The sequence below is a fragment of the Ursus maritimus genome, unplaced genomic scaffold, assembly GCF_017311325.1.
Source record: "Ursus maritimus isolate PB19 unplaced genomic scaffold, ASM1731132v1 scaffold_10, whole genome shotgun sequence".
In the NCBI taxonomy this organism is placed as follows: domain Eukaryota; kingdom Metazoa; phylum Chordata; class Mammalia; order Carnivora; family Ursidae; genus Ursus; species Ursus maritimus.
In genome coordinates, this window is record NW_024423344.1 from 20,279,982 (window position 1) to 20,305,854 (window position 25,873).

The 25,873-nt window shown below is 41.2% G+C and overlaps 1 protein-coding gene across 2 annotated transcripts in view; it reads right to left on the bottom strand.

Annotated features, from left to right (window-relative positions):
- WDFY2 (WD repeat and FYVE domain containing 2) overlaps positions 1–25,873 on the bottom strand; it is a 173,038-nt gene that overhangs the window by 64,535 nt on the left and 82,630 nt on the right. For both annotated transcript variants that reach the window (XM_040622490.1, XM_040622492.1), the window contains exon 3: positions 23,014–23,087. In XM_040622490.1, the coding sequence (XP_040478424.1) occupies positions 23,014–23,087 (74 nt within the window). The remainder of the gene's footprint in view (positions 1–23,013; positions 23,088–25,873) is intronic.

Here is a 25,873-nt window from a genome sequence, read left to right on the forward strand (position 1 = left end):
GCAAAACTGGTTTAGGTCCAACGTTACGGGCTATTACTAACAGCCAGTGCTTTGGGCTGAGGGTGGAGTAAAGAATATAAATGGAGTAATACTATAATGCTTCTTTGTACATTTGTCAACACTTTTTTTTTTCTTTTTTTTTCTTTTTTTTTTAAATTTTATTTATTCATTCGACAGAGGTAGAGACAGCCAGCGAGAGAGGGAACACAAGCAGGGGGAGCGGGAGAGGAAGAAGCAGGCTCATAGCGGAAGAGCCTGATGTGGGGCTCGATCCCATAACGCCGGGATCACGCCCTGAGCCAAGGCAGACGCCCAACCGCTGTTCCACCCAGGCGCCCCTGTCAACACTTTTTCTACTCCTCTTTGTCTCTTTGAATTCCTACAAAAACCAGGTCCTCCATAATGAATCAATCAGAAGGTAATATTACTTTATTTGGGCAACATCGTACTGCAAAGAGAAGTTGCCAGCATGCCCTGTCACTAAAGAATGTACAACAAGGCCCATGCTTGCGTATACACATGCCATTCTCAACCCCCGTGTGGCATGTTTCACAAGAACAGTAATTACTTTCTCTTGGTTTATAAAAATTTATCTGTCAAGTAGATACCACAGCTCTTGTTTGCTAACAGAGGTCACCTTACCTGAGTCAAGTTGTTACTCAGCTTTTTGTCAGTCTAAATTAGAGGTCAACAGACAGTGCTTTGTATTTTCACTAAGATGAAAGGTATGGTTTTGTTTTCTGGTCATCCTTAGACTCCTACACATCCCAAGTTCCCAGGGGTGTCCTGGATTCTTCTGTGAAATGCAGGAAGTAATGGAACAGCAGACTATAAATCCACAGTGCTGTGATGTCACTTCTGGTTCCACCCAGAGAACCAGGCATGACTGGGGCACAGTGAAGCCCAGGTGCTGGAAGAAATGGAAGCATCTAAACACCCCACAAAGATACCCAAACTTCACATACATTTCAAGGCAGTAGCTGCCACCCTGGGCTAACCACATTTCCTGACCAGTTTCTTCCCTCCCTCCCTTCTTTTCTCTCTTTTTCCCCAAAGTAATGTTCAACCACTGCACAATACAAGAATGTGTTAGCAATCAATAATAATTAGGTTAGAAGGCAATGAGCTTGGCTCCTCTGCTAATCCCATGGTCACCCTAACTCTTCAGTATGAGTTTACAGTAAAGGAATGCTAAACAGCTTGTAAGCATGGCCCACCTGCTCACCTATTAAGTATTAAGGTGCAATGAAACAGATTCCAAATATTCTAATAAGAGAACCATAGCATCTTATGCATAAAAAATATATACATCAATTTTTAGTTGCTTGCTTTAATTGAACGTTTGCCAATGATCTCTTATTTCTAAAATACAGCACTACTTTAGGGAACAGAAATATATTCTAAAATTAGATTATTAGCCACCGATTCTTTGTTGTGTTTGTATCAGAGCATGTAAACTGATTTAATGCTTGATAAATCTAATTTTTATGAAGAAAACAGAATTAGAGTCTCTGTGTAAGTTTTCCTCTCCTCTCAGAAAAAACAGATCTCAAACTGACCAGCAAGATCATACAAGAAATGAACAGGAACTCTTAGTCCAAATGTGGTAAGAATGAAAGAAGAAATTGTATCATCTTCTTAACTATCCAGCAAAAGTATCATGTATGTGCCTATGCAAAGCCGTTACTGGAAAGAGGAGACATGCATGTAAAAAGCTTCGTGAACACAGAGGTACTACATTCCTGGCTGGGAAAAAAAGTGTTTTCTTTCTGTATCTGCCTCCATAAAAGAGAAATTGATTTGGAAAGGCAAACTGGTGCAACTACAGTATGGATAACAGTGTGGAAATTCCTCAGAAAACTAAAAACAGAACTACCATATAATCCAGTGTTCACGTTACTAGGTATTTACCCAAAGAATACAAAAATACTAATTTGAAAGGATACATGCACCCCTATGTTTGTTGCAACATCATTTATAATGGCCAAATTATGAAAGCGGCCCAAGTGTTTATCAATAGTTGAATGGATGAGGAAGAGGTGGTATATATACACGATGGGATATTGTTCAGCCACGAAAAAGAATGAAGTCTTGCCATTTGCAACAACATGGATGGATCTACAGGGTATAAGCAAAATAAGGGCTAAGCAAAATAAGCCCATTCAAGATACACAAATACCATATGATCTTACTCAATGTGAAATTTAAGAAACAAAACAAATGAAAAGAGGGGGAAAAAACAGAGAGACAAATCAAAACACAGACTTGTAACTATAGAGAACAAACCGATGGTTACCAAAGGGGAGAGGGGTGGGGGGGATGGGTGAAATGGGTGATGGGGATTAAAGAGCACACCTATCTTGATGAGCACTGAGTCACGTACTGAAAAGCTGAATCACGATATAGTACACTTGAAGCTAATATAACACTGTATGTTAATGACACTGGAATTAAAAGAAAAGAAGAAAAAAAGATCTTTAGTCTTACATATTGCTGGCAATGAAGTTTATGAAAGCCCAAAGACAAGTTACTTATGAATTTTAGTAAATATTTGAAGATTAAATACTAAACATGGATTTAAAAAGAGAAACGGACTGAAAGCTGAAATCTTGTTGGAAGGCCCAATATTGGTAAAATTCTCATTTTATTTTTCCATATAAAATCATTTCTGCATCTGCTTTAGAAAATTGTTCAGAAAATTGTCAAATATATTACTTAGGGTCCCAATTGTTAATTTACATAAAGGTGATTTTTTTATCGTGGCAAAAAGTACGTAACATTAAAGTTACCATCTTAATCATTTTAAACTGTAAGTTCAATAGTGTTAAGTATATTCATATTGTTGTGAAACATATCTCTAGAATCTTTTTCATCTTCCAAAACTAAAGCTTGATACCCATTAAACACTAACTTCACCCTACCCCCCACCCCTGCTTCCTTGGTAACCACCTTTCTACTTTTTGTTTCCTTGATTTTGTTTCTTGTTTCTATGATACTTTAGATATTTATACAACTGGAATTACACAGCATTTGTCCTTTTGTGACTGGATTATTTCACTTAGCATAATGTCCTCAAGGTTCATCAATGTATCATGTGACAGAATCTCCTTTATTAAGGCGATACATACGTGATATTTCATTGTATGTATGTATCACTTTTTCTTTATCCATCCACCTTTCAAGGGCCATCTGGGCTGCTCTCACCTCTTGGCTATTGTAAACAATGCTGCAATGAACATGAATTCTTTTCGGTATATATTCATAAGTGGAATCATACCGTAATTCTATTTTTAATTTTTAAGGAACCTCTATATGTAAGAGGGTGACTGATTTTAAAACTAGTGTTCGAAAACTACTACTACCCTTAAAACTACCTTCTTTTTCATTGTACGGTTTCAGCATGAACCATGTCTCCTTTTTGCCTTGGCTTTCAGGTAATCCAGAATCAAGATCAAGTCTTAATCATACAAAATGTGCTAGTCCTTATGATCTTCCCATGTGTGTTACTCTAGGTCCCACTCAGGCTCCTTTGGTTGCCAGGAATTCAAGCCAGCAAAGAGAGGATTTATGGCAAAGAGACAGAGGCCATAAAGGGAAGCCTATTGGCCACTAACGCTGCACTTGCCCACCCTGTGTCTTTCTCTTGCAGGCTCAGGCTTCTCTCCTGGTATCTCTGTGTCTTTTTTCTCCAAGTGCAATCTCTTATCCCTCTCAACCACACAGCCTCTTCTGACAACTCAGCTTCTGTTCCCTCCTAACTAGAGCCTGCACGTGGCCTCTCTAAGCCCCGGTCTACAACATGACCTTTCAGCTTCACCTTCCATCCACTGGCTTGCTCTCTTGGTACTTCCAGGTGCAAATTTAAGGCAGTAATCTGACCAGCCTAGGTATCTTTTCTCGCTTGGACCCAAGCCAGTCCATACAAGTGCCCTGGTCAGTATTTAGGGCAGGCATCCACTCTCAGTTCAATCAGTTAATACTCAGAGAAAATGGGGTCATGAGCTATAAAACATGGCCACCTCCATGTTTTCATGAGGGCCCACATAGGACAATTCTTTCACCACATCAGAGGCTGAACAGAGGCAGACACTGTGTATGACATATTTATCTGGTCCATCTTTACATGACCACAACATGTAAAACACACACGCTCTAACATTCTATGTCTCTTACTTCTGGCTAGCTCCACATTTTGGTGAACACACACAAATATGTTCCCTGGTCTTGATTCCAATTTTTATTTTCACTTTCACTTTTAGTTTTTTAAAGAAATTTTTACTTAAATTTAATGAACATACAGCGTATTATTAGTTTAAGTGGTAGAGTTTGGTGATTCCTCAGTTGCATATAACACCCAGTGCTCATTCCATCAATGGCCCTCCTTAAAGCCCATTACCCAGTTACCCCATCCTCTCCACCCACCTCCCCTTAGGCAACCCTCAGTTTGTTTCCTAGAGTTAAGAGTCTCTTATGGTTTGTCTCTCTCTGTTTTTGTCTTATTTTGTTTTTCCTTCCCTTCCCGTATGTTCATCTGTTCTGTTTCTTAAATTCCATCACATTTAGTTTATTATGTATATTCTTGCAAACTTCCACAAAAACCTTCTGAAATCAGATGGAACACATAATAAACAGAAAATCCACAATGATAAACAAAATAAATCTAATTTTACAGAAGTTGACCCTATTTTGAAGGCCATTTTTAGGGGCGCCTGTGTGGCTCAGTAGTTAAGCGTCTGCCTTCGGCTCAGGGCGTGATCCCGGCGTTCTGGGATCGAGCCCCGCATCAGGATCCTCTGCTGGGAGCCTGTTTCTTCCTCTCCCACTCCCCCTTTTTGTGTTCCCTCTCTCGCTGGCTGTCTCTCTCTGTTCTCTGTCAGATAAATAAATAAAATCTTAAAAAAAAAAATGAAGGTCATTTTTATACTATAAAATTGCAGTGTTTCAAAATTATTGAGAAATTTAGAATTCTGAAAAGAAATTCCAGGAAAGTAGTGACTTCTGCTCAAATATTTAAGAGGCGGGGCGGGGGGACGACGACTACATGACACAACACAACTTCACTTCCTAATCCTTTCATAGAAGGCAAAAGGTCAAGAGGCCCNNTCTTCCCATGGTTTCTAGCTGTTCTTTCCCATGTATGAAAAGAAGGAGGTCACTAGTCCATGGGGTGAGGACAAAGGAGTCTCCCCCTTACCCATGGGTTCTCATTTGGCCTCTTTCTACCATATGTGTTGTGCTCTCTCTCTGGACTTGCTTTCAACGTGTGCTGTTATTCTTCCTTCCCACACAGGATCTAAAAAACTAAAATTCTGTAAGGATGATGCTAAGAAAGACCCTTGAAGATTCCTACGTTCTTACTTAACGACTGTCTCCACACTTCAGCAACAGTGACCTGAAATATGTGCATCTCTTCGTTGTCTTTTTGTTGAAACTAGTAGTTCTCAAATTCTCTGGCTCCTTTTACTCTTGTAAATTATTAAGGACTCCACGGATTGCATCTATTGCTACTAATCGTATTAGAAGTTGAAACTGAGAAAATTGTAAAATATTAATTCATTAAAATAACAGTAAAATGTAGGACAGTCATATAAATCATGCTATTAAAATATCTATATTTTACAAAACAAAAAATTAAGTGGAAAGAGGAGCACTGCTTCCCATTTTTTGCAAATCTCATTAACAGAAGACAGCTGGATCTTCCTATCTGCTTCTGCATTCAATCTGTACACTTATTAGAAAATGAGAGTAAAAAAGGCAAATAACATCTCACTATTATTATGAAAATAGCTCTGACCTCGTGGACCACAGTTTGAGAACTACTGGTTTGGCGACTGACCTGACTTTTTGTTTTGATTAACCTTCACTGCAGATTCTGCCAATGTGCCCTGCAGAGTTCAAAGAATTATTCGTGTTTGTCTATAAATTATGAAAAGAGGCTTCTCTGGCTACCAAACAATGGTACATTCTCTCCACCCAGGGATTAGAAGGGTAGGTGCCTTTTCCCCCCTCCTCTCAAATGCCTAACAGCCCTAATCTTTTCTGACCACATGCATTTCACGATATAGGGGGAAGGAATACTTCAGCTGCAAACTCCCAGCCTCAGCTCCAAATTCTGTTAGAAACCCCTAGTCATATCTCTAAGACTGACATACGTCACAATACATGGAAGCAAGAGAAAAGATAACTGAGGTTTGTGTGACAACAGCAGCTTTTAGCCTCTCTCGATTCAAAATACCACCTACCAAAAAACCCAAATTGAGCTCTACAAATTCTTTCCATTAACTCTCGTTCAAATTCAGGTTTGCACACAAAACACATGCAAGGCAATTTCAAGGTCTTTCCCCACATAAGCCACAGGGCTGGCTGCTTCCTCTCTAGGTTTGCCTGGGTGTTTAATGGTTTACCTGTCATCATCTTTCTTTAGTGGATAGTAACATATTTTTTGCTTTTCTACCCCGAGTTTTCCAACACCGGATACAAGTAACCAGAAGCAGTTGGTTTTTCAATAATATCTCTCCCAAGAGGATGGCAGGGAGAAGGTAAAAGAAAAAAGATACACAGGTTTGAATGCAACAACTTTCAAGACTGCCTCCGGCAAATTTCAGAATCTTAAGGACAAAGGCTCTGGAAAGTTATTCAATGAATGGGGAATATCCTGCTCAAGGCCAATACCTGAAGCCAGAACATTGATGTATTAGCAAAGAAAGCTGCTAAAGTATCCTATGCCCCCATTAGCCTTCACGGAGCGAAAGGGATCGCATACTTTCAATAACAGCTATCCACAACAAAAGTTCTACTGTAACATTAAACAGCAAATTACACGAGAGATCAGTTGATGTAATGTCTAGTTGCTCGTACTTATTTTTTAGGCTCAAAACTTTTGATAAAATTATTCTGAACAAAAAAGCTGCCTGCTGAAATTGGAAATTGCTGAGAGCTGATGTCATGAAAGTTAGCAGGACAGTCAAGGCTGGCGACTACTGTTCCTACTTACGAAAACAGCTGGAAGTTAGGATCTTCGGTTGCTAAGTTTTGGATTTCCTGGAATTCTAGAGTCTGTAAGGGGTCTTAGAGATTGCCTTGCACATTGACTCACTCTTCCAATAAACGGATGTCCTGAGATACTAAGGGACTTGTCCAAGGTCTCAGGCTTACTTGGTTGTACAGCCCAGGCTTAAAACATGGGTCTATCTCTTCAATTTTTTTTTATCTGATCTTTTGATTCAAACAAACCTCAAAGAGCCTCTTCAAAAAGATACTGAAACCCAGGCGAATGTCTCATTGAACTGCTAGGCACAAAGGAAAACATTACACTGCAAATTCTGAAATCACCTGACTCTTCAGAGACTCCAGATAACAATACATTACAACAAACATGGAAGAAAGTTAAGCACAAAGCACCACTAATGCCTCTGTCATTACCCATTACCCAAGCCTGACACCTGGAAGCAGGGCTCACTGGGATGCCACGGGCACGGACGGTGTAGATGCTGGCTGTCGACAGCAGCAACTACCTGACTGGCTGAGAATGAGCGTGCCTGGGAGTTACCTCTGCCCACTACTGCTTCTCTCCACTCCACTTCTACACGTTAAGTCATCAGATCCTTACCATCCGTCTTGAAGCCATGTCCTTTCCAAAGTGTTTCCAGGTAAACCACCTTTGTCCTTGATGGGGGCCTGCACCACATCCTGCTATCTAGACTTCGCACTTGTTTTTCCTTTCCCAGGAAATTGTTCCCTTTCTCCGATCTCCATCACTTTTCAAACTTATCCTTCTAGGCAAGGTTGAATGGTCTGTGTTCACGTGATCACTCACAAGGCAGAATGGGTCTTTCCTTTGCTGAAATTCAAGAGACTGTGCAGATCTTTCATGTTATTGTACAATCTGCATTAAATTAAAGCTATCTATGATCACATTATTTTACCTTTTCTTATGGATTTTAAGTTGAAAGGAATGGAGTTTTTGTTTTCTTCATTGTGTGTCTCCCATATGTCAGCATTTTTGCCAAAAACATATGAGAACAAATCAATGAATATTTATAAATAAACATTCAGTTTTTTAAATGACCAAGTCAAAATTTAATTGTACCACTATAAACACCCTGCCTCAGGGCCTTTGCATTGTCAGTTCCTGTCTTAAACATTCCTTCCCCAGATGTCAGCCCCAACCTTCAAGTCCTATGCTCAAATTACACCTTCTCAATGAAGCTTAATATGTCCATCCTTTTGAAAACTGCAGCTCATCTCGTCTACCCTACTACCCTCGTATTCCCAATCTCCCTTACTCTGCTCTGTTTTCCCCATAGCATCTACCACCTTATAACATACAGAAGTTATTATATTTTTTGTTTACTAACTGCAATGTACACAAGGAGATGGATTGGGGCTGGGAGTGGTCACTGATGGATCTCAAACACTCGGAACCCTGACTGGTACATAGAAGCTATTCAACAGATGTTTGTTTAAAGAATTGAATGGAAGAATTAAAATGTTATTTTAAGGAAATTTTAAGTTATTTTAAGTAAAATGTTATTTTAAGCTCACTATTAATATACTTGTGAAATATGTGAAAATAATAATATGTAACATGCAATACGTATTACAAAATATAATATTTTTTAGTTATGGCTCCAGTAAGTACATCTACCCAGATGAAGGTGTGAATGAAAATATGTACAATCACCAGACATTCAAATAATTTTGAAGAGAGCCTAATTGCCAAGCTATTACTTTTTGTAATCAATGCCAAATGTACTTTTTAAAAAAAACATTTATTTATTGGGGCGCCTGGGTGGCTCAGTTAGTTAAGCATCTGCCTCTGGCTCAGGGCGTGATCCCAGGGTCGAGGGATCGAGTCCCGTGTCGGGTTCCCTGCTCAGTGGAGAGCCTGCTTCTCCCTCTCCCTCTGCTGCCGCTCTGCCTACTTGTGCTCTCCATCTGTTAAATAAATAAAATCTTAAAATAAAATTATTTAAGAGAGAGAGAGAGGGAGGGCTGGCTTGGGCACATGCGCAAGGAGTGGGGAGGGACAGAGAGGGAGGGAGGGAGGGAGACACTCTCAACAGACACCCTGAGGAGCGTGAGGCTCCACACCCAGCTCAGAGCTGGACATGTGGCTCAATCTCAGGACCCTGAGACCATTACCGAAGCTGAAACAAAGAGACGCTTGCCCGATTGAGCCACCCAGTCACCCCCATGCCAAATATACTTGTGACTCAAATCTCAGGACTATGAATCAATGTTTCACTTCCTAGGTCAATAGGAAAACACAGTAATGTATTGCTCTTTTAAATGTGAGATAGAACTGACATATAACATTATATTAGGTTCAGGTGTACAACATAAGATTCAATATTTATATATATTGTGATGTGTTGCTTTATATGGTTAACTTTTTCTAATCATGATCTCTGTGCAAAAATGTTGAATTATCTTTTTCTGGATTTAAATTCACAAATTTTCAGCCTGAATATTATTCAAACCAACAAAAATGCAGATAAGCAAGTATAAGCAAAAACAGAAAGTAAATATTACACATAAAACCCAGTTTTACTAGCCCTCAGAAAGGTGCTCACAAGAAACAAACTGGTCTAAAATTATGATTTTAAAAAATATCTTTAAGGGCACCTAGGTGGCTCAGTCAGTTAAGCATCTGACTCTTGATTTCAGCTCACGCCACAATCTCAGGGTCCTGAGACCAAGAGAGCCCCCCATCGGGCTCCATGCTCAGCAGGAAGTCTGCTTCTCTCCTTCATGCCCTCCCCCCATGCACTCTCTTTCTCTCTCCCTCCCCCAAATAAATAAATAAATCTTAAAAAGTTCTGCTTTAAAAAAATTATCTTTGAACTTGGATGGCAAATAATTATGTAACAAATCATAGTCTTTAATTTCAAATTAAATTAACCTTATCAAAAAGTAAAGTTCATCTCTTCTTGAAATGAACAGGATTTCTGCTATAAAAATAATAATTCCCAATTATTAAGGCCTATGTATAAATTATCTCATGTAATCCTCATAAATCCCCAAGAGGCACATATTATTATTCCCAATCTACAGCAAATAAATTAAAGCTTATGTAAGGTTCACCAACTTGCCCATCATTATCCAGCTAAAAGATGGGAGAGCCGGAATTGTGATGCAGATTTCTCTGAAAGCAAAGTTCACACCTCACCACCAGGACGCCTTCCCCTGATATCTGCCCCATGTATGAAGGCCAAGGGTGCTGACAGTGGTCTCCACCAGGAACTCTGAGAGTCCTACCTGACAGAGACAGGGAAGAGAGTGCAACCGCCTCCTCCACAGCAAAGAGCTAACCGGAAACAAGAACTTCTAGAAGGTCGACTAGACTCTAAGGATGAAAGGGAAAGGAGAGAGAACTTCTGGACAAAAATACAAATGAAACTGGTTGGCTTTAATTCCCCTGAAAACTACTACTAAGGCTCCAATCTGTGTAAGGCTCTCTATTGGGCACTGGAAAGGGCTGTTGATATAATATGTTTCCTGCCTTCAAGTGGCTCAGGCTAATGGAGGTCAAGAAAACAAGGAAATTCGCAGTCATGAAATGTCTCCTATCTGCCAGACCCTTTCAGGAACTAAATATGCTATCCTATTTCATACACAATCATATAAATGAAACATACATATAAACTAATAAGTATCACATAAATACTAAGATAAAAATTTGAACTAAGTGCTATGAGAACCGTTAAGGAGACCTTTTCACCCTGCCCTGGGGTACAGCAGGCTACTCAGAAAGAATGAGTTTGGGGATCAAGTCAATTAAAGGCAGGTGAGGAGCTTCTTGAGGGGAAGGAAGCAGGCCGTGAGCAAGGGGACTCCACGTCCATGGACACTGATGTGTGAACCAAACAAGTCTGGAGGGTTGTGACCGATAAGGCGGATGAAATGGGCAGGAATTGAGGGATCTGAATTTTATCCGTCTGGAAGCTGTTGAGAGTCTATACACAGAGGAGTGGCATGATTGCACCAGAATTTTGAATATCTGATGGCAGAGGAGCTAGAGGGAACTGGAGACAACAGACAGAAGGACCGATCTGGGGCTTCGTACAGCAGCCCAGACAAAACGTGCAAGAGACAGGAATTTTTAAAAGTACCAGTGGGAACAGACACTGAAGGAGAGCCTGGAGAGTGTTCTGAGGTCAGTGGGCCAGGGCAGTGGTTGCTGTGAGGTTGGAGGGGAGATGTGGATCTATTATAACTCCTATTTCTGGTTGGGGCTGTTCACTGATGCCATGTACTGAAGGGATAAGGAGAAAAGAGCACATGCCGGGGAAAAGGGAATGATCTCCAGTCAGAATACACTAAACCAGAGGGGTCCTGGAGACTCCCAGGTAGGAATGCCAAGGAAGCATCGAGAGTCTGAGTTCAGGCTCGGGAGGACAGAACGGGCTCCAGTCTCGAGAACTACATATGTGGGGCTAACGAAGCTGCAGAAGTCGATCACGAAGAAAAAGAAACAGCACAAGGGCTCTGCCCGAGAAAGGAGGGGCCAGTAGGACAATCTGCAGAGAACTCAGGGTTGACGAAATTTAAAACACCACACCAAGTACCCAACCAGAACACCATGCAATCCGCTGAAAGGCACTTTTCTAGCCCCTTTCTCTCCTATCTATGATAGACAACCTCGGGGAGGAAGAAGCTGCCCTATTTTGACTTCTCTCCAATCCAGGAAATGAGCTGGACCTGAGTGATTGCTGAGGATAGAAAAGCTGTACTGTTCTATGTGCCACTACGGTCAGCAGTCTTACTGCATCCGTGTAATTTGCTTCAGTGAGCTGAAGGTCTATACTGATAGTTGTCTTCTGATGCTAAACCAGTATTTATAAACATGCAATATTCACTGATTACTGAGAGAAGGGTCACTCCCCCATCAAACTGGAGATGAGTGGACGGTGGAGCCGACATTCAAGCAAGCAGTAAATAAACAGGGAGCGGCACCCACTTTGGAAACAAAAACTCCTCTGGGTTACCACGACCCTGAGTCCCTGTAGCACCCTACAGTAAAACAAAGAAACACAGTCCAGCACCGAACCCCCACTGAACCCCCAGGGACCAGGGTACATCTAATGCGGCTCTCCTCTCCGCTGCCGTAAGCTTGAAGCCAGCAGGCAGGCAGCCTGTTTTCGAGACTGTCTCTGATCACTGCGTACGTGTAGTGGCACCAGGTGATGGCAATCCAGCGACAGGAAGGGCTATAAAAAAATAACTGCTTCCTTCACACATTTTGGCTCTAGTGAGTTCTCAGGCTTTATAGCAAAAGAATAAATGTCAGATGGCTCTTTGGGGGGTCGGTTTCATGACTGCTGTTGTCAAGGTACTCTGGGAGGAATGCCTCCAAAGGTGATTGACATGGAAATGCCACATCAGTCCCTCTGGGCTCTGAACTTTGCCATCTAAATATCAGTGACATGAGAACCATGGTCCAGCTCTATAGTTTATATAAAAGATTAGCTCCAAGTGAACATCGGCAAAATATTTGTGCACATAGAGAATATTCTTATATGCCTGGATGGAAATGGTTAAGAAAAGATTTATGAAGCAAGACTGATTCCTAGTGTTGTAAAACTTTGTAGGACCACAGACAGCTCTCTGGATGTTGGGTCTATAAAACTCTATAAATAGAGAGTGACAGAGCCCCGATGGCTGATAGCATCCCGTCCTCCCACACTTCTCAGTCCACTAGAGTAAGGGTGTCTCTGGCGATAAGAAATTTGCTACATCTTCTCCAAATATCATTCACAGCATCTTCAGTAATCTGCACACCTCTCTGAGTTCAACCTTTTCCTAAGAGTGATGAAGGTTAAAATGGCAACAACCTAGATGAGAAAATTTTTGGCAGAAAAATTAGTCTTTGACAGTCCATGTTTTTGCAAATCACTGGTGAATTACTGCGGTGACACAGCAAAGACTGAAAGATAGGACCAGAATCAAGTTGAACCATCCTAAGGAGTAGGCCACCATTAAGATACTTCCTCCCTTCGGAGCTGGTCTGCTAAATCCACATGACATGGATTTTCACCATCTTCCTGGTCACCACCAATGGAAGATGCTGCTGTTGCTAAGACAATGATGCGGAAAGGAGCTAATATTATGGAGCACCTGACATGCGTGGGCACTGTTCAAAGAGCTTTATGTGTGTACTATCTCAGATAATCCTCACAACAACCCTATAAAATGGTTATAATTATCCCCATTTTACAGTTAAGGAAACTGAGGCACTGAAGAGTAAAGCGACTCGCCCAGGGTGACACCTCTTGTGAAGACAGAGCTGTGATTGAACTCAGGCAGTCTGATTCCAGTGCCTGTGGTCTTAACCTTTATGTACTGTCCATGCAACAGACGATACTCATTAACTCACTCATTAATCTGTCTGTGAATATTTACAGAGCACTTGCAATTCATGGGCACTGCGCTGGATGTCAGGGATGTAACGAAGAGTCAAGCAGACACAGTCACTGCCTTGTGAAGCTTACGCTGAATATTCACGTTAATCAAGTAATCACACAAACGAGTATAAAATGACAACTCTGACAGCTGCTACAGAGGACGGGCATGCTGTGCTATGAACACTTGTAATCTGGGGATGGGAACTGCTGGAGGACTAAGGAAGACCTCCCCAAGGCAATGAAAATGAAACCGAAACTGAAGGATGAGAGTTAAGTAGGCAAAGAGAAAGGAAGCTCATTCAAGGCAGAGGCTCTGTGAGAGGACGGAAGCTGGTTAGCATAAGTGACTGAAAGTGGCCGAGGCTGAAACTCCAGGGGAGGGCACTGAGCAAAAGGAGGCTGTGGAGGGAATGACCAGACCCGGCAGGGTCACACGGGCCATGGGAAGACTTGGCCTGTGCCCAAGAGCAAGGGAAAGCCACTGGAAAGGTTTGGCGGGGGATAGGGTAAAATCAAACATGTATTTTGAAAAGATGCTTCTAGGTCCAATATGGAAAACAGACTGGAGGAGGCAGAATGGATATCGGATGGCCAGTGAGGAGGTCAACTGAGGGTCCAAGGAGGAGACGATGAGCAGGGTGATGGTGGTGGTAGGGAGTGATGATGACGATGACGATGACAACGATGACGGAGTGGAAGCTGAGAGGTATTTGGGAGGTAAAAACCAGTAAGGGATGGACTGGGCAGAGTTGAGTGAAGAGGAAGAAGGATGACTCCAAAGAGCCCTGGCTCATGCACCCAGGTGGACAGTGGTTACACTCACAGACATAGGGAACTCTGAGAAAGACTAGGTATGTGGGGAGGCACATGAGTCTGACTTTAGACCTAGTGAGCTGGAGGTTCCTTTGAGATATTCAATAGGAAATACGAAGGAATGGGAATGTTAGAAAAAAGGTCTGAATAGAGATCAAAAAGTTAAGAATTATTGTCATATGAGTAACAAGTGAAGCCATGACACAGGGAAGCCAGCCCAGGGGGGGGGGGATGAGGGCCTAGAAGCAAATGTGGAGAAACTCCAACACCGAACCAAAGCTGGCTAATGGACATCCTACGATGAAGACAGAGACAGGAGACAAAAAACAGGAAGGAAACCAGGAGAGTACAGGGTTGTGGATGTGCATAAAGAGACTATTTCAGGAAGAAAGAGCAAAGCTAAATGCTGCAGGGAGGTGAGACATGATGACGACTTCAAAATGTCAGCTGGATAGACCCAGAAGGAGATCTTCTGTAACCAGCGCCGGAGCTGTTTGGATAGACTGATGGCATTGGCAGCCAGTCTGCAGGGGTCCGAGTAGCGAAGGGGGAGTGAGGAAATGCAGAAAGTCACTACACGACAATTCTTGTAAGAAGTATGATTATAAGGAGAGAAGAGAGACAGAACACTGGGTGGATAGGGAAGAGCTGCGATGTCTTTGTTCTCATTAAAAAAAAAACAAAAACAAACAAACAAAAAAAACCCCAGGGGTGCCTGGGTGGCTCAGTTGGTTAAGTGCCCAAGTCTTGATTAGGCTCAGGTCATGATGTCAGGGTTGTAAGATAGAGCCCTGCATTGGGCTCTGCACTCAGCAGGGTCTGCTTGGGGTTCTCCCTCTCCCACTCCCTTTGCCCCTTCCCTCTGTGTTCTCTCTCTCTCTCTCTCTCTCAAATAAATACATAAACATTTTTTAAAAACCCATGAACCTTAAGTGTGTTTAAAAACCAAGGGCAGGTCGCCTGGGTGGCTCACTACGTTAAGCATCTGCCTTCAGCTCAGGTCATGATCCCAATTTTCTGGGATCAAGCCCCACATGGGGCTCCCTTTCCACCTACTCATTCTCTCTCCCTCTCTCTCTCAAATGAATAAATAAAATCTTTAAAAAACAAAACAAAACCAATGGGTAGGATCCAGGGAGCAGAGAGAGATTATTGAGGTATAAGACTAAGAGAACATTACTTGGAACGTAATATGCTCATCAACTCCTAGCTGTTGCCTTTCTGGAACATGGGTACACTACTTGATGTGGTCAAGATAAGAAGATGACCACCTTCTGAAATAGAAATACAATGTCCTCATAAGGCCATCCATTACGGCAGATAACTTCTAGAGATAGCATATAAGTGATTTCAACCTACCATGTACTCTTCTGGATCTCTTCAGCACCCAATTTAAAATACAGGGCAAATACAGAATCAGTGTAAAAGTGGGACCAAGAAGGCCGTCAAAAATTCATAATTGCAACAGATGCCACAAAATAATCTTGGGCCAAAGAATGCCCTTGGCATCTGCATTCACTACCACTTGACCGAGTTTTTCGGGAACATGCAGGTACTGAACACAAGATGACAGGATTACACGTACAATGACGTAACTGGAGGAGAGACACTGGTCCTTGAGACATTCTAAGAAGCTCTGTGAGCCGCACAAATACTGACGACATAATAACTCCCACAACAACAGTAAGTACTTCCTTTGACAGAAACACCTTTAGTGAATTATGCCGCATGAATACATAGTAAGCAAGCAGCATGCTAGCATCCCCGGACCCTTACTGCTAAGCAGGAAAAAAAATTTATTCTGTGAGTTCAAAAATTGGAATAGCCTGATCTCTCCAGCAGGAGTGGCCCAAGTGGATGCTCAGCGTGGGTAGCAGCTGAAGTATTTTATTCATAGGCTACCTGTCATCACTCTAGAACATGAACTCACCATTTGGGTTCAGTCCCTGTAGGCTCATTACAACCCACAGTAATAAACAACTCATCCAAAACATCTCGTTACATTAAAGGCTCAAATTCTCTTAAAAAAAAAAAACAACTTTTTAGCAATGGCTAGATGCATGGAATAACACAAGCTTCCAATTCATTAGTGATCATCCTAGGGCAATTCCTTGTGGTTGGGCTGTCTTAGCTGTATGAAAAAAAAAATTAACCTGGTATCAAAAGAAGAAAATCTGACTCAAGGTCAGGGAAATCCCAGCTCTGCCACCACTATCTTAACATGTGACCTACCAATACATCACTTAATCTAGGGGAGGGTGGCATTAGCTGTAGAAGAATGAAGGTCTCTTTCAATTCCAATATTTTCTTATCTCTGCCAAAGGGATTTTGAATCATCTTCTTTTAATATCTTTGGATCCCTCTTCCTGAAGGCATCATATTGCATATTCACCAAATTATTTCCTAATCAACTGTTAGAACACTGTTAGGGAAATACCACACGTACAATATTATCGGGTATCCCAAGTTGGACCGCGTCTTCTCAAAATGCATGGCCACCTAGAACCTCAGAATGTGACCTTATTTGGAGCAAAGGTCTCTACAGATTCAATTAGTTAAGATGAGATCATACTGGATTAGGGTGAGCTCTTAATCCAATGACCGGTGTCCTTATAAGAAGGCCATGTGTAAACACGGAGACACAGAGAGGAAGGGAACATGAAGACAGAGGCAGGGATTGGAGTGATACATCTACCAGCCAAGGAATGCCAAGGACTTCCAGCAATCACCAGAAGCTCGGAAAAAACAAAGAAGGATTCTCTCCTAGAGCCTCCAGAAGGAGCCCTGTTGACACCCTGATTTTGGACATCAGTATCTAGAACTGTGAGAAAATAAATTCTGTTGTTTTAAGCCACTTGGTTTGTAGTACTTCGTTAAAACAGAAAGTAACATACCAGGTATTGACATGCTGCAACTGGTAATGACTCATCCTGCTCTCATGGCAACACATGAGGACTGCTGAGATATTATGATACCTCAGACCTTCTGAAGAGGATAAAACACTCGGGGAGTTCAAGTCCCTGGTTTCAGATAATAAAAAAACAGCTCTGATGATTCTTCGGTTTCCTTCTAGCGGATGCTAAGGATTGTATTTTCAAAAAGGTAATTTCTCCTTTTACTTGAAAAAGTAATATCCTCTCTCACAGAAACTACATACCTCTCCCTTGAAGCCCTCAGCCTTCTGGAAGGGGACACTTTCTGCCTCCCTGTTGCAACCAGACTCTTTGCCTGAGTGATTCCTGTGACCTATGATACAGATTTCCCATCTATATGAGATCCTGCCAGGGCATACCCCACAGGGAACTCCATCACGTGAAGCAGTTTCAGAACACACCACCTAAGCAACAACTCCTGGGGACCACAGAGTGATGCTCTTGTAAAGCTGTTAATTTGATCCGTAAAACAGGAATCTCTAAATAACAGGAAATGATGTGAGAAGGCATACTCCTTCAACAATCCCAAAAGTTAACAGATTTCTAGTCCAAGTGAAAAAAGAGGCAATGAAAGACTTATTAACAGCAGAGTTTTGGGTCCCACAAACTGTCAGGAACATGTTATACTTCTTCTTCAGTTTCTTAGTTGTTTGCTTAGTGAATCTCTGTTTATGAATTTCAAGAAGCAAAGTATGGACATCAAATTCTTCCATATGCCCAAACTAGTCATGTAAACAAGAATCGCTCACTTGTGTCAACTGTGGAGAGCAATTTACCTTTGCTGGCTAAGTGCCTGGCTTTGATGTTAGCATCCCGATGACATAAATCGAAACGCCTTTCTTCCCTCACTTGACATTTTACAAAGCAGCTGTAGTGGTCCAGGAACTCTGTTAGGACACAGGCTGAAGCAGACACGGTCTCTGCCTTCGGGCAGTTCACAGTCTAGTGAAGGAGACAGTCCCGCAAACAAATGAGGCAACATGCCCCAAGATACTCAGGAAATAGAGACATAATTGCCTATCGGGCAAGACCAACAGGCAGGGAATGGAAAGCCTTTAGCAGGAAATCACGGACAAAGAAGTGGCTTCACCGGCACCCACAGTTCCCAGCTCTGCTGAGAGCTGCTTCCTGGCTAAGTAAGCAGGAGAAGGCATATGAACTCTCCAAGCCTGAGTGTCCTTATCTGAGAAATGTTGGGTGACGCCACCTACATCACAGGATTACTGTGATGCTGGAATGAGGTGACGTATATAAAACAGAGTCTCTGGGACACAGCGGATGCTCAGTAAGTGTTTAGTTCTCTTTCCCTTTTCATTCCCTTGACAGCTACGTGAACTAACAGCCATATATACTACAGGAACACAATCACCACAAGAAATACCAAAACAACAGCAACAAATCCATACAAAGTCAGTTTCATCTATTTGTATATAATAATCAATACTCATTACCCTGATTGCTAACCATCATATAGATCCATCTTTTCTTCTCATCCCAGCTTACCATAAACACATACATGAAAACAATCTTCAGAGAACAGAGATTTATCATTTGTTTTAAAAAAAATCCTCAATGAGTATGCATTTATTTGGCAAGATTGCGATAAAAACTTCGACTTGCTAATGGTTCTGATGAAGCAGAAAATCTATACATTTATACAGATTAGCATCCATACATCTCTGACCAAGCCATTATTCACTAGAGTCAGCAAAAATTAGTTTAAGGAAGTTCTTTCGTTTCTGTGTGGACATTTCCTCACCAGTACGGCCTCTGAGTACCTTAGAAGGTCTTCAGGTGGTGCTGGAGGGAGGCCTTCCCTGCTGGGGACCCAGCTCCTTCATATGGCAACTGCTCCTCCTGAGCCAGGACCCCAACCCCCTGTATTACTCCACTTCTCAAGCTGGCTCATTTCCTTCCAGACATTTCTCGCCCTCTCTTACCACTTGCTTTCTTCCCCTATGCCACTCACCTTGCCTGAAATACCTTCCCTTCCCACCTTCAGCCAGTGAAATCCTAGCCCATCTTCTAAACCCAGCTCACAGCCGGTGAGCTGGGGCTGTTAGTCAGTCAGTCAGCTAGTTAGTTATTTTACTCTGTATTACTTATTTCACAATTTTACACTCCCTTTTCCCCCAACTGAATAAGCTTTCTGAGACCAGGAGCCACAGGTTAGAATTGAGCATACTCTTTTGCACATTGTTGATATTTAGATTTATTCGTTGGTTGGCTAGAATACAGGAGGTATTGTGATAGAAAATTTCAAAGTCCTGGGGCACCTGGGTGGCTCAGTCAGTTAAGCATCTGCCTTCGGCTCAGGTCATGATCCCGGAGGCCTGGGAGTCTGCTTCTCCCTCTGTCTCTCCCTCTGCTCTTTTTCTAGCTCTCTCTCTCAAATGAATAAATTAAAAAAAAAAAAAAATCTTAAAAAGGGGGGAGGGGCGCGTGGGTGACTCGTCGGTTAAGCGTCTGCCTTGGGCTCAGGCAGTGATCTCAGCGCTCTGGGAGCAAGCCCATGTCAGGCTCCCTGCTCAGTGGGGAGCCTGCTTCTCTGTCTCCCTCTGCCTCTTCCCTCTGTTCGCGCTCTCACTCTCTTTCTCAAATAAATGAATAAATCTTAAAAAAATAAATAAACAAATAAAAAAATTTAAAAAACAAAATTTCAAAGTCCTACTTCAGCATGAATAGCAGTTTGCACAATATGAGTGACTTCTTTTGACATTAAAACAGATGCCATTTCTGAAAATTCAAGATGAATTAAACTATTGGCATAATGTTTTCCCCTGCAGAAGGTAATTCCTTGTGACAAATATTTTGAATGGCAACAGAATTATACAAATAAACTATCTTAGAAATCAAGCAGGTACTTGTTACAGCAAGGCATATTAAAGAATAATAGCGTTTGTAGTCAACAACTTATTTAACAAATTATTCACTGAGTCCCTAATTTGTACAAGAAACCATACTAAAATCCACTGAGAGAGGAGATGAATAAAAGACCGGCCAAGTCCTCAACACTCAACACTTTAATGGAGGAGACAGACTTAAAAACTTTTTACAAAACAAGTTAAATGAGCAATACAATATAGCTAACCTACTGAGTAACGTGTGTGATTCATTTCAATTGGTAGGGCTTAGGAACCATCCGTCAAAAAAACAAAAAAAAAAACAAAAAAAAACCAAACCACAAAAAGGGAAAAGATGACATTGGAACAAGGCACTGAAAGATAATTGGGACTCTGTAGACCAAGATGGCAGAAGGGGGATCGGGGTTATAAGATTAGCAAGAGCAAAATGTACAGACATGAAAACACACCCTCACTCATGCTAGCTTCTCTCAGTAGGTGACCTAACCTGCTACTTCAAGAGAAATTGAAAAGGTCATTCCTCTCCTCCATCTCACAACTGCCTCTGCCTTTCGCTCTATCTCAAGAGTTTCCCCATTCTTCCCCAAAGCTAAATTCTCCAAGTCATTCAGGACCCTCCTGCTGCTTGTTTAATGTCTCATCTTGTTGCAGCGCTCACCCTCCCTCTCCTTCCTTTTGCAGACAAGTTTTTGAAACATGGTCTCTACTGGCTGTCTCTACTTCATCACTAAGCTATTTCAGTTACATAAGGTTAACTGCCTCTTGAATTTTTTTATTCAGTAGAATAGAGAGAAACAAGGATTTACTTTCTGATTTCCTCCTTTCTTTGTTTTAAAATAAGTTAACCCCTCCCCCCCCAAAAAAGTCAACCAGTTATTTCTTCTTAAAATTTATATGCTATACTCAGGGAACAGAGAATGAATAGTCTCTGCGTAGGTTTTCTCACGTCTGGAAAGTGAACTATTAAACAGCTGAGACTCTGGGTAAGTATTTCCAACCCCAATGAAAACGCTGAACCTAAACAAGCCCTTCTCTCCGTGTGCCTCTCCTAACTCAGCTCTTCACAGTTCTTCAGATGAGAACAGAGTATACACAATTCATCCTCTTGGACAACACAGAACAGGTCCTTTTAATGAAATGATGTCACCCAAGCTGGGTCCTTAAGCTTTTCTAGGAGACCAGGGTAAGGTAAGGTTTGGTATACCCACACTGTGCTGATACACCTGCAGAAGCATCCCAGACTGGCCCCCCTGATTGATATTCCACTTCTCTGGCACTTTCATTTACTAAAGAAATAATGGCTAAGACGGGCTCTCCTCTTATACACGATAAATAGCCAGAACTCTCCATAACTTACTTTGCTCACCTTTCTTGCCTTCAAAGCCAAATTTATCAGTACCCATTAACCACCTACACTGACTTCAAAAAATGCAAAGACTCACACATGTGTTATATACACTTAAGTCTTTTCATGGACAGTGAGTGTTACATATACTCTTCCATGAACTGTTGGACAATATATAGATCTTAACTCATCTTTTCAGATTTCCTCTGCAGTGAACTTCAGTTCGCTGAACAATCCAGTTAACCCCCTTCATCTTTTAAAAATAAATTTATCCCCCACACACCCCACTTTTTAAATATAACTCTCCTTAAAGCAGATGAAGATCTGTATCACTCACTTCTCTTCTGTCCTACAGAACAGAGTTTACAGACCTCCCAACTGCATTGGACATTATAGATATTCCGTAAATATTTGTCAATAGGCAGATTTATATTTAATAATGTTGTTAAAATTTCCATAAAGGTCACCAAACAAATGTTTTGACTAAAGACCAAATGGAAAATTTCAAGCCCACCTCTTCAGATCCCTTGTAAGAATCAGGTTACGATTACAGATGGAAACCCACATTCCATATGTCTAAATATTTAAAAGTTATACATCAAGTTAAACTATTAAATAAAATATGGTCTCTTCCCCAATCTTGACAAATATACCTTCAACCACCTGGAGGTACAGGAACGAATTTAGAATTTCTAGACTCCTTGAAGTTCCACAATATAGTACATTCAGGCTCTATGCTGTTTGGGGTCAGGAAAATCCCAGTCGGGTACTCAGGACATGGGGGTGGGTGGTGTGAGGGCCTAGGCTGGGCACACCCCCTTGACCTCTTAGGTCCATCCTGTGGGAAAATGTGGCCAGAACAGGGTCCTCCAATTCACGGGTCCCAAAGCAGGGCCTCTCTTGCCAGGACTGAAGGCAATAGTGGGTTATTAACCAAAATGGAGAATTTACCAGATCAGTCTTGCTACACTTAGTTAATACAGTAGCTGAAACTAAATATATAAAAAAATGATTAAGTAAGTAGTAAAACCTGATACTCCAATCCCTAATCACTTCAGTTCCCTTAAGATCTATAGTAAAAAAGAGCGTAATATTTATCTGACTCTACCCTACAGCCTAATGTAGATTCTGTGCCTTTTTTTTTTTAATTCATACAATTTACAGGACTCTATTCACAGCTAGAGAGAGTTAAGACAAGAAGGAGCAGAAGAAGAGGGAAAGGAGAAAAACATCAAGTATCAAGAGATCAGACATGCAGCTCTAAGAAGACATTTCCCTTGTGTTCTGTCACTTGTGCGAGGAAGCACATGACACCATGATTAACCATCTGATCACAGCCGTGAGTTATCCCAGCTTGCTCTCACTAACACACAGATTCATGTAGTTCACTCACGGGCCCCATAAAGCTCCTATTCTAGCCACTGGGTTCATGGGAAGGCAAGCTGAACCTTGTCAACATTTAAACTGAACTGATACCAGCTCTCCCTAAACCTCACCATAATCTGCTGCACTGCAATTTCCACTTCACTTAGCAAGAAAATTAATTTGTCAATTTGAAAAAAACTAATAAATAAGTCTCATCACAATACATATATACATACTCCACAGGAAGGGAAGTATTTCAACTGGAAATCTTATTTATGTGTACTTACTGAGATTGTACCATTGTCTAGACCTATGGACAGTCTTCTTGTTTCCGGGTTAAAAGACATGCATGAACATGGAGCTGAAAGAAATGAACATGTTGATGAAATTAACAAAATGATGATTCTCATTGATTCAGGAGTGACTAACTAGCTAGAAGTGTGTGGCTATTTTTTTCCCCCACTATTTCCTGAAAAACAGTTCATTTAACGCCCACTCACCAAAAAATAAAAACAGTAATCTTACAACCAACCCCTAGTTTTTCAGTTATCCTTTTAATGAACATAACGAGTAAGATATTCTCAAACTGGACTAGTTCCAAGGGGCTTGGTCTCAGCTGTTCTGTCAGTATGGAATCTAAATTTGCTTGACTAGATTAACAATATTTTGTGCTGTGTAACCCCTCTGTCCCCGATCTATCTCTTCCACTCAAACCCCATCTTTAACAGAAACAACCTATCTTTTCTCAACTAGGGAAAAAATAAAAAGAGAGATCTTATAATTCCCTCCTCCCCCCACATACACACACTAGTATAAAAATCTGGTTTTCAATGCAGAATTGATTTGGGGCATGTGGACTAACAAAAGTCTTTTACTCTCAGCATTGAAGGCTGCTAAATGAAAAAGACTGAGGACCTGTCTCAGTTTAAGGGGGAACCAACTGGACATAGAGCCAGGCTCTATAGGAAAGAAATTACGTGTGGGAAGGACTTCCCTGTTCTGCAAAATCGGCTACTACCTGAGTATACCTGAGCCTAAGTAAGCTAAGCATGCCTGGAAGCCAGTGTGCGCAAGAAACGCTTGCTGAGTAGACAGCCTCCAGGTCCCTGCCATCTCTATCTACGCCAGCTCCTAAGAATGGCGCCTATTGACAATTTATGTTACACTGAAATTGTTCTAAAAACAAGTCCAACACAATTTTTAAATTTCTCCTCCAGCTTCACAGTGGCCCTGGAGGTGACAAACTGCTCATCACCATAATCATAATTGGCCTCAGATATCTTTACTCCTACTTTCCACAGTTATGATTAGATGTCTTACTCAAGGTCACACAGGAAAAAGAAGCTGGAGAAGGTTCAAAGACTTCATTCAAACACACAGTCCTATTTTGAAATACCCAACTTAGATTACCTCTAAGCTATAAAAGAATTTGAAGTTCTACAAACAGAGCCACTTCATAAACAGATCACTAAGTAACATTTTTTTTGTTCTCTATAAAAGGGACCCTGAACAACAAAAAAAGATCTTCCAAACCGCATGAAGTACTTTTTCCTAATTTTCAATAATGATATATTCAGAAAATGGAAACACAAAAAATAATTCTCCCCCACATACTTCTACCAGTGCAGCAGAGTATCTTCACTCTGATCAGCCACAAAATAAATTAGATTCCCAAAAGTACGCTGCTGAAAAAAGCAGTCAAGTGATAGTTAATGTGCTGCCCTAAGAAAGTCAGTCCTTCTCGCCTGTGGCGCATGAACTCTGTTGGCACAACTTCTATGAAGGTGCTAAGATGCCAGGTTTCATAAGCCTATAACATGCATTTGGAATTAAAATCTAATGATCTCAGGGAAAATTATCATGTTAGCTGAAAAGAACAAAAGAAAAAATATATTGTGATTACAACTGCATAAAGTACATAGACACCTAAAAACGTACATGGAGAAATGAAACTGTTTTTGTGTTCATGTGACAAGATTATTTCTCTATTAATCGTATTATTTTGCTATTCCTGTTAAAAGTTTTAAATATCTAATGGAATATAAGATATAAGCATAAGCACATGAAGCAAAACGTGATTGCAGCCCAAAGGGCTATAAACTAGTCAAGAATAACCTTATCACTTAGCTGCCTGCCTGACCATACAAAAGTCTTTTCTGTGTGATTTCCTCCAACGTTCATATCCGGTTATGTAACAGTTAGAAAACCCAGTGATCTCTGAATATGATTTAAATGACTTTTTTATACCATTACATCGGCTACCCTGACATCTACATTGCTATTTCTTTATTTCTGGATTTCTTCTCCCCTTTACCAAATTTCTTATTATGCTTTTAACAAAAATGTAGAATGCTTACTATGTTCCAGGCATGTGATATAATGACGGATAAGGAAATACAGCTGTCATCAAGGAATTTATGGATTGTGGCACCAACCATGTACAGGGACTGTAAGACTCATCCCAATGTCACCATTATAGTCCAAATCACTGTAAAAAACACCACCAGAATTCAAAAGGAAAAGACCTTTCCCAGAGAGTCCCATAAACAAAAGAAATTTAGAAATCCTGTTGTTCTAGAACCCATATACTTGAACCAAGATGGTTCTAGACAGGGAATGCCAGAGCGAGAGCATTAGCTTCCAGGTGCTCCCAAAGACAAAACCACCCCACCATGGGGGCATTATTGGTAAACACCAAACAAACGTGTGTGTGTATGTGTGTGTATGTGTGTGTACATGTGTGTGTGTAGGGAAAAACTTTAGTAGATGAGCCTTATAATGCTCCTCAAACCATTTCCCAACTGTGACACTCTCACAGGACTAGGCTCCTGGGTTGGTTACCCAGAGGCCCTGGCAGGCCCAAGGAGGCAGGGAGTGGACTGAAAAGAATACTGATATCCATATTTGTTATTACAGTAAATGTCTTTCCTTTTGGGAAATGGGGGAGTAGAGAGATTGCCAAAGAGATCCTCTAACTTCAACTCACTAGAAATTAACAAAAAAGCAAGCTCTGAAAGACTAGTATTATGGCCCATATAAAATGGGCTCCTATCCATGCAAGAAAATATCAAAGGGGCAAAACTGACTGGGGAAGGATAATAAGACATAGCAAATTAATGGTAATTCCAGCCAAATGGCAAAAGGGGT